Source organism: Anabrus simplex, chromosome 5, assembly GCF_040414725.1.
Source record: "Anabrus simplex isolate iqAnaSimp1 chromosome 5, ASM4041472v1, whole genome shotgun sequence".
In the NCBI taxonomy this organism is placed as follows: Eukaryota; Metazoa; Arthropoda; class Insecta; order Orthoptera; family Tettigoniidae; genus Anabrus; species Anabrus simplex.
The window spans coordinates 197,829,376-197,845,318 of record NC_090269.1 but is presented as its reverse complement, the minus strand read 5'-3'; the positions used below and the strand labels follow the sequence as shown (position 1 = coordinate 197,845,318).

At 38.9% G+C, this 15,943-nt stretch overlaps 1 protein-coding gene across 2 annotated transcripts in view; it reads left to right on the top strand.

Annotated features, from left to right (window-relative positions):
* The window catches only part of Cap-D2 (CAP-D2 condensin subunit), a 410,800-nt gene that overhangs the window by 304,978 nt on the left and 89,879 nt on the right, over nt 1-15,943 (top strand). For both annotated transcript variants that reach the window (XM_067148430.2, XM_067148432.2), the window contains exons 14-15: nt 204-669; nt 15,810-15,919. In XM_067148430.2, coding sequence (XP_067004531.2) covers nt 204-669; nt 15,810-15,919 — 576 coding nt within the window. The remainder of the gene's footprint in view (nt 1-203; nt 670-15,809; nt 15,920-15,943) is intronic.

Below are 15,943 nucleotides of genomic sequence, written 5' to 3'. Positions count from 1 at the left end.
AAGTTCTGCCATTATCAATCTAGGGATATTCGTCCTATTCCCGTTTTAATTCTATTATTCTGTGCCGTCTTTAAATTCTATCTTGCCACTATGCTGTCTCTGAAATCATCATTGTTTCTAGTGTCCAAATTTTCATTGCTGTATGTTTATGGTATGGCAGCAGTAGCATTTAATGTAATTAAAATTCCTACTTTTGGTTGCAGGTTTTCTGTAGATCATGAAATGTTTGTCCACTTGATGAAGATTCTTGAGGATGGTTTCAGTAACTTGAATGATCAGTACTACTCACCAATGGTAGTAGATGGCATTAACCTAATATATCACCTCTGCCGTGAACCTGAGACACTTGCGGAATCTTTAGTTCGATCCCTGTGCAAGCAGCTTTTGGAGATCAGCAGCAAATCTAATGTACCATGTGATGGAAGTGGTGAACCAGTAGTGGAGGCTGTGAGACAATGTGACGTACGCCTTCTGTTACGTTTTGTTCTAGTTGTTGGTCATGTTGCCTTGAGGCATACAATGTATCTAGATGAATCTGTGTATGTAGAACTGAAGCGGAGACGAAATCTTTTGAAAGAGAAGGAAGAGGCTAAGAAGAAATCAAAGAAAAAGAAGAAGGCTAGTGATGATAGTCAAACTCGAAAGAGTGTGAATGGCATGGAAAGCGAGGTAATATACTTTTGAACCTTCAAGTGTGAGATTTATTAATGCCATTTTAGTTTCTGTAAATATTTGGTGTTAGTGATAATGGTTGGTTGAACCTTATAATATTGATAATACTTCATATTGTTCTCATTTTATTTCTAAATAATAATAACAATAATGTTATTTGCTTTATGTCCCACTAACTACTTTTACGGTTTTCAGAGATGGCGAGGTGCCAGAAATTTGTCCCACAGGAGTTCTTTTACATGCCAGTAAATCTACCGACACGAAGCTGACATATTTGAACACCTTCAAATACCACCCCATTCAGCCAGGATCGAACCTGCCAAGTTGGGGTTAGAACGCCAGCGCTTCAACAATCTGAGCCACACAGCCTGGCATATTTTATTTCTAAAACCACTTTTAAAAAGTTGTGAATGGCTTCAACCAACCTGGTTCTTAGAATATTCTGTGAATTGTAGATATGCTTGTCGCTTGTTGCCTGTAGTTGCCTGAAGTAGTCTGCTCGAGGTCACTTGCAGTGGATGCGGTTCTGTTACAATTTTCTCTTGAGTTATTTGTTTGTTTTAATCTTGTCAATCTTATGTTAATTTCAAGGACACTTCCTCTTAAGCATTACTTTGTCAATTTTATATTTTTCATCTAAACTGTGTTATGTGGCTGAAGATGTTGATAATATACGAAACATGTACCACTTTTGACCAATAAAAATTGCCTTAGGCAATCATTGTATCGACTAGGTGGAAAATAAATAAATACTTCATTGTGAATCGATTGCGCACGTAGTCGCCTGATCTCTTAATCGCGTGTAGTCGCTTCCAGTGGACGAGCAGCCTTACACTGTAGGTTTTCTTGAAGCATACTTACTCCGGTGATAACATTTTGTCTTCTGAACCATAAGCGATCCCATTGTAGATGTGCTTAATGAAAATCCACAGCATTTTTCCAGTCATTCGACCAGGTCAGGAATGGAATGAATGTAACCCCCATCTAGTTGCAAGGATTCAAATTGTGCTAGCTGCTGAAGCCCGTCGCACTCCTCTGGGGCAATGATTGATGACTGACAGATGATATGAAATGATATTGGTGAGTGTTGCTGGAATGAAGGACGACAGGGAAAACTGGAATACCCAAGGAAAAAAGAAAAAAACTGTCCCGAGTACACTTTGTCCAGCACAAATCTCGCATGTAGTGACCAGCATTTGAACCACAGAATCCGGCAGTGAGAGGCCAGCGTGCTGCCACTTGAGCCATGGAGGCTCTATTTAGATGTGCTTAATATAGGCCTGCATTCTGTCTTTATTTTTCCTAACTCCAAATACTTCTTCTTTGGGAGAGTGACTGAGGTGCACTTAATACTGCAAATAAAACATTCTCTTCTCTTTCAAGCATGTTCTGGCTTTTGCTCCCATTACCAAATCATCATTGCCTTTGTAGTATTTCTTTTTCTTGAGTTCAACCTTCAAAACCTCGAAATGGAGGTAGATTCTGCTGCCTTGGCTGAACAAATCTGACCAATAGGTCAGTTAGAAGACAATAAAGTTTCCTCCTAAGAAGATGCATGGGTGGTGCATCTTGTTGCAAATATAATTCCACTGAGTTAAAGACAGGAAAAGGACTGTGAAGAACGTAGGAAAACACGTTTGTGTGTGGGTCCTGTAAGAAAGACTTTTCATTTTACGACTACATGATGCTCTCATTTTTATGGTGGGGCTCACTACAAAACATGAGTGTCTAAGCTTTCTACTGCTCAAGAATTCGATCAGTAGACTGAAGAAATGAGAGCTAATGGATACTGACGTATTTCAAAATTTTGTGATATTCTGTGCCACAAATAGCTTGATGTATTTTCAACTTATTTTACCTTTTAGAACTGTTATCAAGATAACATTATAACTGAACAAAAACGTTTTCATCATGAACAGGTAATTGAGCTGTTGCTTTTTGTGCACAGATTTGTATGAGATGACATATACAGCCCAAAACATGAACAGAAGTATACCTGTCCTTCACAATTTGTGCATTGTTGTCAGATGAAAAAGAAATGTCGGGTTGAGTGACTTAGACGGTTGAGGCGCTGGCTTTCTGACCCTAACTTGGCAGGTTCGATCCTGGCTCAATCCGTTGGTATTTGAAGGTGCTCAAATATGTCAGCCACATGTCGGTAGATTTACTGGCACGTAAAAAGAACACTTATAGGACTAAATTCCTGCACCTTGGCGTCTCCAAAAACCAAAATGGTAGTTAGTGAGAAGTAAAGCCAATAGCATTATTATGAAAAAAATGGAGAAGACAATTCACTACTGATAAAAGAGAACATTCCCTTACTTGTGTTGTCAGTACTCAATGACAATACAAGAGTTGATTCACTGGCGGAAAAAATGTCCAAACACCAAGAAGGGATTGTGTTAGATTAACGAACGTTGGTAGGCGTGTTTATACATCTGAATTATGGTGTTGATTCATATTTCCCCCAATTCGCATTAGCATGGCGCTAGTAGTGGCCCCATGACTTTGCACATTAGGTTTGCCTTAAATACGGGATGTACCGTGCAAGAGCATTAGTTACCTGTGAGATTGGACGGAGTGACTTTGAGTGGGTCAAGAATGCCTTCATGACGACGAAGGGGCCAGTATCAACTGCTAATTGCAGTTGAACGTGGTCATATAATAGGGCTACATGAAGGTGGATTTTCCCTCGGCACTATTGCAAAACGACTTGGTAGGAATGTCTCCGCTGTGCATGCATACTGGCAGCAGTGGTCACAAGAAGGTACGCTTGCAAGAAGACCGGGCTCTGGATGTCACCGTGGCACCACTGAGAGGGAAGACCGCCATATTCGGTGTATGACTGTGGCGCAACGGGCTGCATCTATAGCAGGAATTCGAGCGTTAGTTGGCACCACAGTGATGCAATGAATTGTTCCAAATCGTTTACTTGAAGGACAGCTCCGAGCCAGACACCTTGTGGCGTGCATTCCACTTACCCCAAACCACCGCCGTCTGCGACTTCATTATTGTCAGGCAAGAACTCATTGGATGATTGAATAGAGGTCCATTGTGTTTTCCGATGAAAGCCGGTTCTGCCTTGGTGCCAGTGTAGGCGGTGTGTTGGTTAGAAGGCGGCCAGGTGAGCACCTGTATTCCACCTGTCTGCGGCGTAGACACACTGGACGTACACTGGGAGTTTCGGTCTGCGGAGCAATTTTGTATGACAGCAGGAGCACTCTGTTGGTTATCCCACGCACCCTGACTGCAGATGTGTACATTCATCTGGTAATTCTACCTGTTGTGCTGGCATTCATGAACAGCATTCTAGGGGTGTCGTTTCCAACAGGATAGTGCATGCCCCCATGCCGCTGTTGTATGTAACCCATTGAGCTGTATAGAGCATCGACATGTTGTCTTAGCCTGTTCGATTCCCCTGATCTGTCCCCAATGGAGCATGTGTGGGGCATCATTGGACAACTCCAGCATCATCCACAGTTGACATTAACCGTCCCTGTATTGACCGACCAAGTGCAACAGGCATGGAACTCCATCTCACAAGCTGACATCCAGCACCTGTATGACACAATGCATGCATGTTTGCATGCCTGCATTCGATGTCAGGCGTTTACACTGGTTATTAATGGACCAGGATAGCACATTTGCGATGGTTTTTCCCGCGCAGATATTAACCTGTAGTCGTGTACCGTAAAGCAATTAAATATGTTACCTCAACAAACATATTGCCAAAATTTCCCTATTTTGCATTCTTTATTTCATGGGGTTTGGATATTTTTTTTCCACCCATGTATTTGGACTATTTGACCATTAAATAAGAAACAGCTATGGGATGAAGTATAACTGCATTTGAATCCAAGCTATCATCAGTAGCCAAATATATATATATTTTTTTGGTTTGTTTTGTAAAAGTTCATGCATTTCCTTTTTTCCCCCCTCAGATGCCATGTATTGAACTGAAGCAGAGGTTTTAGCTCTTGCATAATTATATTTCTGCGATATTTTAGAGTCTGGGAACGTAAATGCATTTCCTGTATGGTCTGAAACAAAAACAGGATATTATACTCCAAAAAAAATTATGTGAACAGCAACTGTGCATTTGTCCCACTGTTTTGTTACTTTTCACAAAGAATGATGAAACACATTTGTTCAGTAATTCTGAATTACCGTATGTGATATTTCTTGGATTCTATGTGTCCTCTGCAAACATCCTGTCTACTTTGAGGCACAGAGAAATCACATGAGCATACACTTTTGAATATGTTGTTTCCACTAACATTTAAGTAAATAGGCATGGCTATTCCTTTGTGTAACCATCTTAATATTTTTGTAACAGTGGTTCTGCTCTCTTCTTAGAAGTAGATGCAATTCGACAATTGCTCCGCCTCATTTTACAAAAACAACCACTTCTTTTAGAATGAATGACTAGATTACTGGTAATTGGAGTAACACATTGCATTACCACCCCCTTCTACACACACGACAAAGAGACATCACGTGTGCCCATGATGCACACTGGAGAATAGAGTTGAGCTCCGTTATTCACAGTAAATTTCACAACACACTTCCATAATGTTGGCACACAGTATCTTGGGTAGCCACTGGTCCTTGAGGGTTCATACTTCTGCTATTCATACACTCTTTTATAGTATTGCGTTTGTCGGACTGAAGTATTTCTGCTGTAGTTCAAAGGATAGATGTCCTTGGTGGACGAGGCGATGCCATTCGGGACAAGTGGATGCCACAACCTCCCAATTTTCAGGGTCGATTTGACATTTCTTTAGATTTGTCTTCAGAACATTCTAATAGCATTTTTGTTCCCCACCCTGTTTTTTCTGTCCGACCTTCAACTGACAGTGGATGATTTTTTTTTTTTCCCCCACACAATTTGCCTTACGTTGCACCTCCATAGATAGGTCTGATGGCTACGATGGGATAGGAAAGGGCTAGGAGTAGGATGGAAGCCGTTATGGCCATAATTAAATGGACTGGTGCGAAAATGGGAAACCACAGAAAACCATCTTCAGGGCTGCTGACAGTGGGGTTCGAACCCACTATCTCCCGGATGCAAGCTCACAGTCGCGTGCCCCTAACCGCATGCCAACTTACCCGGTATGATTTGTTTTGGGAGACATGACTCAGGCATATGAACTACATGACCTCTCAATCGAAGCTGGTGTTTTATTATGAGAGCCTCAATGCTGGTTGTATTAACTTGCTTGAAAACCCCTATGTTAGTGCTTCTTTCTTGCCACTTATTCCTAAGATTCTCCTAATGCAACATTGATGCTATTTTTCCAAATAAAGTAAGTGCCCTCAGTGTCTTTCTCTCTTGAACCACCAGTTTGTCCATTGGTCCTTTTCTGTTATGTATCGGACACTCAGTGGCATAGAGTTTCAGGGCAGATGACTGTACTGTAGTGTTTGAATTTGGTATTAGAGGAGAGACACCTCTTTTTCTTAACCAGTTGGACTCTGTGTGGATGGGGGTGGTTCTACTATAGTGCCATGGAATCCTCTGCCTGTTGTAAAAGTTGATTAAGGGGGACTAGGGGGACTTTGGAAGCAGGGGCTGACACCACAGTTCACCTAACTGCGTCTGTCATTGCTTCCTTTTACTTGCTTGGCTGCTCACTTTCGTCTTACTTCCTCGCTTCCCTTTATCAACTCTTGTTATCTTCTGACGTCGATGGTATTAGCTTTGCAAAGACGAGAGTGTCTTTCATTTTCACTCTCTTTGTTGCCCTTTTCTTTCTTTTGCCGATGCTTACATTTTTCAAGATATGAGACTTCCATTTTTCCCTTTCATAGTGTTAAGAGAGGTTTGTTGCCTAGTTGTACTTCCTCTTAAAACAGTAATTGCCACCACCTTTGTCAGCTAGAATGCTTGGTGGTCCAGGTTAGCATTACCCCTTTTGAAAGATTGGATTCTACCAGGTTCTTGAACTTATTGACTTTCTTGATTTTCCCCTCTTCCAATGTACATAGCCCCTTAAAAGCAGAAAATTTGGATAACACAATATTATACTATGTTTGATATTAGTCCTCAACAAAAAGCAAAATTTTCAAATTTGGATTGTTAACGTCTTTGGTCTATGCATTGATAATATTGTTGACTGCTGTCTGTGTTTTCAATATAAGAAAGAATATGACTGATGTGGTGAAACAGCAAAACAGACTGAATTGCATTGTTTCAGTTATTAGATAATCATCTCTTAAAGTTGACTAAACATATAATACAGGAATTTTGCTATCGTATTTCAGTGAATATACAAGTTGATAAATAGATCTAATCTGTAAGCAAATCTCTTCCTATTCATTTGTAAACATGGTTTAGAGAGAAATAGTACTCGCCATATCAGTAGGAAAGCAGACAAATAATCCGACATGGCCATTCTCATAGATTCACAATTAAGTATTTATTTTCCACCTAGTCGATACAATGATTGCTTAAGGCAATTTTTAATGGTCAAAAGTGGTACATGTTTCGTATATTATCAACATCTTCAGCCACATAACACTGTTTAGATGAAAAATGTATAAAATTGACAAAGTAATGCTTTAGAGGAAGTGTCCTTAAAATTAACATAAGATTGACAAGATTAAAACAAACAAATAACTCAAGAGAAAATATATAAATTATTTCTACAATAGAAAGCAGTCATCAAGGAAACACTTGTACAATATTCCATAGAGAAATTGTCCTAATAAATATTCTTTTCTAAATAATTCATGAAAAAAGATCAATTTATAAATTAAAAATTATACAATTTATAAGTAATTATCGAAATGAAAAAATCCTGATATCACAGTGCGGCTCTTATTATTAATGTAGATGAAGATATAACTAATTCCTAGTTGTCAAATCTTATTAAGCCTGCTTTCCTTTGGAACAGTAACTCCTGTCATTCTTTCACAGTTTTGCGCCGGGTGTAATATTGATGATGCGTTCTTCCTTGCTCTTGCACCTGAGGAGGTGGAGGAGCGGGGGATATAGGTGTGTCAAGAACTTCCTTGCTGTCACCTATAGCTTCAACTGAGGAGGACTGCTTTCTATTGTAGAAATAATTTATATATTTTCTCTTGAGTTATTTGTTTGTTTTAATCTTGTCAATCTTATGTTAATTTTAAGGACACTTCCTCTAAAGCATTACTTTGTCAATTTTATACATTTTTCATCTGAACAGTGTTATGTGGCTGAAGATGTTGATAATATACGAAACATGTACCACTTTTGACCATTAAAAATTGCCTTAAGCAATCATTGTATCGACTAGGTGGAAAATAAATACTTAATTGTGAATCTATTGAAGTGCGATACGGACCATGAAGCTGATTTTATGTAATGGTCATTCTCAGCGTGTACCCATACAACATGCAGCTCAAAACACTTTACGTCAAATAAAATTTATACTCACGATACCACAGCTTACCATTTCGGTTTTTGTAGTCCTTATGAAGAGTAAGGAGTGAAACTCTCTCTATGATGAACCATCTACTTCATGAAGAAGTGATATTTCACCTGGTAGAAGTAAGTGTTGGGTCATTGTCGAGTCCCAGTACTCGAAAAGCAGGGAAGCCTGAACACTACGATAATGAACAAGTAACATTTCAAATCTGTCAAACAGTGCATATAATCTATTTTGTCTTCTGAAAGATGTACTTCCTGGACCAGAATTTCAACATGAACACACAAACTGGGCATGCCACTGTAATATTTCATGTCCCTCCCGTCCATTTAATTCACTCAGCAGTAGTTCTGTTCCTTCCTTTTTTCCCCGCTGTTGACGATGAATTATCTGCATTTATTATTCATCAGTTGTGCAGGCAAACATTCCTTTGTGCTCTACAGCTTTTAAATATTTTTTTTTTAGCAGCATGTGTCCAGTCTTTTTCTCAAACTGCAATAAGGTCTTTTGTTATTTCTTCCACTTGCGCCGTGGTGAAACTTTTATTTCTGGCTACATAGCCCTTCACCTGAGCTCATATCAGCTCTTTGGACCCCCTGTGGGTGTAGGACACAGACGAAGAGGCGATCAAGAGATGATGGAATTGGAACAACAAGATTACTCATGATTAGTATAATGGTTTTTTTTTTTTTTGCTAGTTGTTCTACGTCGCACCGACCCAGATAGGTCTTATGGCGACGAGATTAGTATCATTACGTGACAAACACCATGAGTCTACGTTACCTGTGATTAGTATGACTATAGGAGGAACACTATGAATTCTCCACTTTACCAGTGATTAGTGCTGTTATGAGGGGCCGGTGACCTGCATTTTGGACCCCTTTGGACAACAAGCATCAAAATATGATTTTGCTTTTGAAGCAGTCCCTTGTTCAGTTTTTACCATTGTTTTTAGTTACGTTATGGGAAGGTGGGGCATTGCGGATCAGATCCACTGATAGTTTTAAGTTTGTGGTCATTTTTCATTATCGTTTTGAATTCTAGTCAGTGGATGGATTTTAGAATTTTGATAATCTTATCATTGCGGTTCATCATGTACGATTAGGGGCTGATGACCTAGATGTTAGGCCCCTTTAAAGAACAGACATAATCATCATCATCATCAGCAGCAGTAGCAGCTCTTTCGGTAGGTGAACAATATTCTCTTGCCATTTTATCTATGTAGTAGTGTGGAGTGCTAGGCCTGTTGTCATTTGTTAGAATAAGGAGGATACCTTTCATAACGCTGTGATCTGCATGAACTTCATCACAAAGAAGCCAATCAATTGTATTGCCTTTCCTGGAAGCTACTTTTGGTACCTTGTTGACCTGCACATTATCCGACTCAACACTACCATTTTAACTGATGTTAGGGAGTAATTGGTTTGGAACGACTGATGAAGTTTCTCTTCATTCATTTCTTTGTAGTCTTCTAAGATAGAAACAACAGAAGCTTGTTAATAAATCCTTGCCCAGTGCTAGCATGGAGAAGAATTAAACTGCTCCCTTTGCCAATAGGAAATGCCATAGTACCCTGGGAGGTGTAGTACATCTATATTTTTGATGGGACAAAGCCAAAATCTCACCTCCAGCAGAATTCTGTTCTTCATCTTACTTACGAAGGTGGCATACAATATTCCTTCTCTATCTATAAATATATTTCTGCTGTTTATAGCATAATATTCTGAAACCAAAATTAAATAACACATTTAATGAGAAGAAATTACCGTGAAACAAGTCACAGCTCACCAAGCAAGTGGCTGTATTGTTTGGGTAATGTAGCTATCAGCTTGTATTCTGGAGATTGTGGGTTCAAATCCCACTGTCAACAGCCCCTAACATTGTTTTCCATGGTTTCCCATTTTCACACCATGCAAATGCTGGGGATGTACCTTAATTAAGTCCATGGTCACTTCTTTCCCATTCCGAGCCCTTTCCTATCCCATTGTTGCCTCAAGACTTATTTGTACCGAGCTCGATAGCTGCAGTCGCTCAAGTGCAGGCAGTATCCAGTATTCGGGAGATAGGTGGTTCGAACCCCACTGTTGGCAGCCCTGAAGATGGTTTTCCATGGTTTCCCATTTTCACACCAGGCAAATGCTGGGGCTGTACCGTAATTAAGCCACGGCCGCTTCCTTCCCAGTCCTAGCCCTTTCCTTTCCCATCGTCGCCATAAGACCTATCTGTGTCGGTGCGACGTAAAGCCAATAGCAAAAAAAAAGACTTATCTGTGTTCGTGCAATATAAAGCAAATTGTTAAAAAAAGAAGTCTTATTTTCTGAGGGGGAAAAAAAACAGTTTTCTAATAGTAAGGTGTTCTTTTCTGGCAAAATAGTCATAGATATGACACTGTATTGCGTCTTCTTGGAAGGCACCCAGTGTGGTGACTGTAGGTTTTCTTTCTTGTCCTTTCACAGGATAGGCATCCTCTACAGTCAGTCATTGTTACACAGTTATACCAACAATAGCAACACAAATTAACGAATAGTAAAAAAAGTAACAAGTATTACTGAACATCAAGGAAAAAAATAACAGCAAAAATCAACAGTCTGGAAAAAAGACAGATATAATACTGGCACATTAGTAATGCCTAATGACGAAGTGGCCATGTGGTACCGATAACATGTACTGGTAACTCTGTCATCTAACGTCCAATATGAGCCAAATAAGCAGCTATTTCTTTCACTTCCTCAAAATCTGTCCTATTCTTTCTGGCGAATGTTCTTGAAAGATCATCATCACTGAGCCCGATAGCTGCAGTCGCTTAAGTGCGGCCAGTGTCCATTATTGATTATTTTAACCATGTTAGTTCAACCTTGTCCATATTGACTTGTATACAATTTCTATGAAACTCTTTTCCACCTTTTCAGTACTTTACATTTTATTATAATTATCTACTGTAGATGTTTCGAGAGCTACTGCTCTCTTCTTCAGCAGGTCAAAAACATCAAACAAAATCCTTGGACTTGATACATTTGTACAAAACAGTCATCAACAAAACAAATTATACATAAATCTTGAGATTGTTAAAATATTTATTTTGTGTCTAAACTGTTCACTTACTATGTCATTTAGTAAAAGCTTTAAAAATAGAATAATTTTCAATCATAAAATGTATAAAACCTATTAACCCTTTGGCCTACCATTACTTGTGAAAGGAAATATTCCCTTACATTCCATTTATTTTGTAGTCACTTTAATATATTTGACTAATCGCATACATAAGAATACACAGAGCAAAGTGAGCTTTTAGCTCATCTGTAGTAACAGGAAACCAATGTTTTTGTTCGTGAGTATTACTGGTTTCAAGTGAAGCAGATAAATTAGCAAGAAATGTAAAGGCATAGGCATTGGTTTCCTTAATAACGTGATCCCAGAACTGTGGGGTTAGAAATTCATTCACTACACCCCATTTCTTTCAGATTATTTCTCAACCCCTTCCTCACTATAGAGTTAATTTCAAAACTGCTTTGCATGTTACAGAAACAGGCTTATTGTCAACAAGATCACAATTCCAAATATAATTTTACTAGATTTCTCACCTGCTCTTGTTGCATTCTGGTTTTGTCACGTAGTTTCAATTGGCACTATAACCTTGGAACTGAAATCGGAATCACTTTCATCACTGTCAGTTGAAGAAGTATTTTCACTTTCCAGAGAATCATTTCCACTTTCAACATCACTATTTTCTATCCAGTTACGAATAACCTCATCCATGCTGCACTTGGATGCCGCCATGATTGTTTACGAGTGGCAAACTGAGGTGCTTTTTATTTTCTGTAGTTCAGCTCAGAGTTACTATTTACACGGAGAAAATAGCTTCAGGATCATTGACATCAATCGGGTAGGCTGCAAAACAAGCAGAATATATCTCTCTGACCAGCTAACCGCGATAATGAATTTATAAATGTTCCGTGCACCAGGATGGATGTGTCCGTCAAAGTATATTACCGCCTTACAATCACAGGACGGAAGGTTCCGTCAAAATATGGCAATGGGTTAAGTTAGTCACTATATACTAAAATTTAAAATGCTTTCTGCTCTGTTCTTGAAACTTCTTTCATTAAGTCCTTATTTACACCTAAAAAAGAAAAGAAAATATTTCTTTTGTGTCTAAACTGATCACTTACACTTACTATGTCATTTAGTAGAACTTTAGAATAGAAGTAGTTTCAAATCCTAAAACGAATAAAACCTATTGAGTTAGTTACTATTATTATACTAAAATTTAAATAGCTTTCTCCTTTCCTCAAGTCCTTAATTACACTGCTATAGTTCTAAGACATTCATATTTACACTGCTGTCGTTCTAAGACATTCATACAAATCGGAATTTCTCCTCTTAATCCCGTCCGACCATGCACGCCATTTTAACTGTCAAGTTCTTCACTTTCAGGTGGAACCAAATTTGTCAAAATCAAAACAAAATTACACTTGTTTGAACCAAACACACATGTCCTTGCTCCTCTGCTTGCTGCCAATTTATGCCATTTTATGATTGAGTATTATTCTACTTATAGGGGAGAAGGGGGCACATTTGAACAAATTTTGAGAAAATTTCTTTTCTTACTATTCAAAATATTTTATTCATCGAAATTACAACATTCTTGAAAGAGTAACATATTATACATAGTTTCAAATTGAATGAACCACAAAATTAAGGCTCTGATGCATCCTATTAATAGAAAATGATCAGGATGTAACATGTTCATAACTACCCCACCCCTGGGGTACCTTTGAACTAGACCTGGGGCACTTATGAACATACATAAATCGGTACAAGATCGGTACAAAAATCGGTATAAAATGTTGTTTGAAGGACATTTTTCACTTGATTACATAACTTTGTCCTTGTAAAAGTTGAAGTTCACACTGAAAGTTTTCAATGCTGCACTGCGTGCAGTTCTACCTGAAGTATATGGTGGTGGAAGTTTGACAACAATGTCATCTCTTTCAACTTCACTGATATCTATTTCTGGAAATAGAAACTTCCATGTCTCCCCGTACCTGTGCATGAATTTTATCTTATATGTCAGACTGTCGGATATTTCGATTACTTGACCTACAAACAATACCTTGTTTTTCTTTGTAGCATATCGAATTAACAGAAAGTCACCTGTTAATATTTTTTCATTGTCTACCATCTCAGGAGACCCCACGATTTCTTCAAATGTCTCAAAATCTGATTCGTGAACTGAAATATCCTCATCACTTTCACTGGAAGATGAAAAAGTCAGTTGTTTCTTAGGTTTCTTTTGACTTACTCGAAATTTGCTTTGATTTTTAGCCTCCCTACCATATTTGTTTTTTAGAGCAGCCCTCGCTACAGTTTTCTCCTCAATGCAGTCTTTAACTGGAGTAGCTGTTAAAATGCGGGATTTAGCTTTCTTTCTTTGCCTTTTTTCGCAACTAGGTCCAGCTTTCGGAAAGGGTCGAACATCTTCTGGTGAAAGGTTCTCCATTTGTGATCTTTGAGTTTCCTCGCAAGGTTTTCCAGTAGGCCTAGGTGTTCCAGGCCTGGTAGCAGAGGGGACAGAGTTCTCTGAAATAGTGACTTCTTCACTGGTAACGCATGATGGCTCAAAATCCTCATCACTGAAAGCAAGCCTAGAAAAAGGCCATATTCCTGTCTTAGAAAAAGCAGCAGTTATGTTTTTCACAGTGAAGGAAGCTTGAAAAGCAACATTCATTAATGCTGCTAAGTCATGAATTGTTATTGTTTTAGCAGGATTAGCAGTCATCCAGTCGTGCTGTGCGATTCGGAGCTTTCCTTTGAATGGCCCCATGACTCCTATCTAGTGGCTGCAGCTGGTGTGTGCAGTGCAGGGGGGAAAGTGACCAAAACGATACCATGCTCTCGGGCATACAGAATAGAATCTAGAGTGCAATGGGACTCGTGATTATCCATTAACAAAATGATAGGGTCTTCCTTCGAGCACCTAGTCATTTTCTGGACATGCTCCAGTACCATTAAAAACAAAGGTCCTGTCATCCAGCTACTTCTAGGACTATTGACTAGGCCCAGGCTTCCAGGTGGTGCACCAAACATCAGTGAGTCAGCAAGTCTCGCCCTTGGAAAGACGAAAACAGGTGGTAAACTATTACCAACAGCATTGATTATCATACAAACTGTTATCATTGTCCCACGCTCTCCAGAAACTACTTGCCCAACCTGCTTCACCCCCATCTGTGCAACAACATTTGGAGACTGTACAACTGCGGATACCCCCCGTTTCATCGAGATTCAAGACTCTGTCTGCACTGATCGGCACCAATTTAAGTGCCTGCTCATAATTGTCATAAAATTCCATTACATTTGGTTTGTTGAATGCACTGGCTCTGGCGAGACTTGTTTTTTCAGGCTTACGAAGAGCAAGTTTCTTATGTCGCTTCATAAATCCCTGTACCCAGTCAATTCCTGCAATGTTGTTTTCATCCCACGTAGTTGGATATTTACAGCCTGATTTCTTAGTATAATCGTACGTGAACTGACGGATTTGCATGTAAGTCATTCCGTAACTAATTTTAGAGCACTTGACAATGTAATCTTGTAGCATTAGCTCTTGATTTTCACTGAACACTTGCCGACTTACATACCGCAAAGAAAACACACGAGATTTGTTTAGGTCATTCTTCTCCTTTTTAACTCTGTAGTACAATGCAGTGTGAGTCATTCCATATTTTGAAGCAGCCTCCCTCAATGAAAGACTTCACTCCATGACAGCTCTTACAGCCTCCTCCGGGGCATCCGGTTTGTTTCTCTTCTTAATGTACGTACGAACCATAGTTGTCCTCAGTCCTAAAATAAATTCAAACTAATCAGTAAGAGTTTTTTGTTATATTTTGCTTCATAAACATGTGTACTTACAGTGGGGCACCCACTAATATCTAATATCTAATTTCATATTTGAGAGTGGCACCTCTGTTCTTCAGCTGACATTTGTTTTCCCGCCATTCATTTGTTGTGTTTGGTGTGGGTGAATGAACAAGTATTACGCTGCATTGAAAGTAAATTTGCCAAGTGAACTTTGTAAGGTGTTTGTGACTGTGTTGTTCCATAAAAGGTAAGTTTGTTTCTGCAGTACTACATATTAATGGGTTGTGAAGCGTGCCAGTAGAACAAAGTTGTTGCAAGGTCTTGCCTCAATTAAGGCCATGGTCACTTCTTCCCACTTCTATCCCTTTCCTGTCCCATCATCGCCATAAGACCTATCTGTGTTGGTGCGACATAGAGCAACTTAAAAAAAAAACTAACAACCATCATCATATTCTATCAAATCACACTCAGATATATTAAGAAATATATAAACATTTATGTTTACTTCTATTTAAATCCTTAAAAACTTAAATTTCAGAACCTATCTTAATGAAATCCTTGCTGCACTCCACTAGAATTCTATTTGAGTGTTAGATAGAAACATGTCATTCTATTCTTTTTCAGGTATAATTCTGTTACCGTATGTTTTCTTTTTCAGATAGTTTATAAGTTTATTTATTCAAAATTACTTTCAGCAGACTGAAGAATATAACAGTTATAAATTAACTGAGTTGAAACTGAAAAGAGATTGCTCAGATAACTAAAAAGATAAGAAAAAAGACAGAAAGTACTCATTCTGAGAGCCTTTACCCTACTACATATTTTTGCTCTCGTGATATGGGTGCAATATATATATATTGACTTTTGTTACAGTTGCAGGAAGCAGTCTCTGGTACTCAAGCAGAGGATCGTGAAGCTGAAGCTATCCGAAACATTTGTGAAACTGAGCTTGTGACGGGAGATACTCTTTTAGGAGTTCTCAGGTGAGGGGAAGGGCTAGAGTTCCA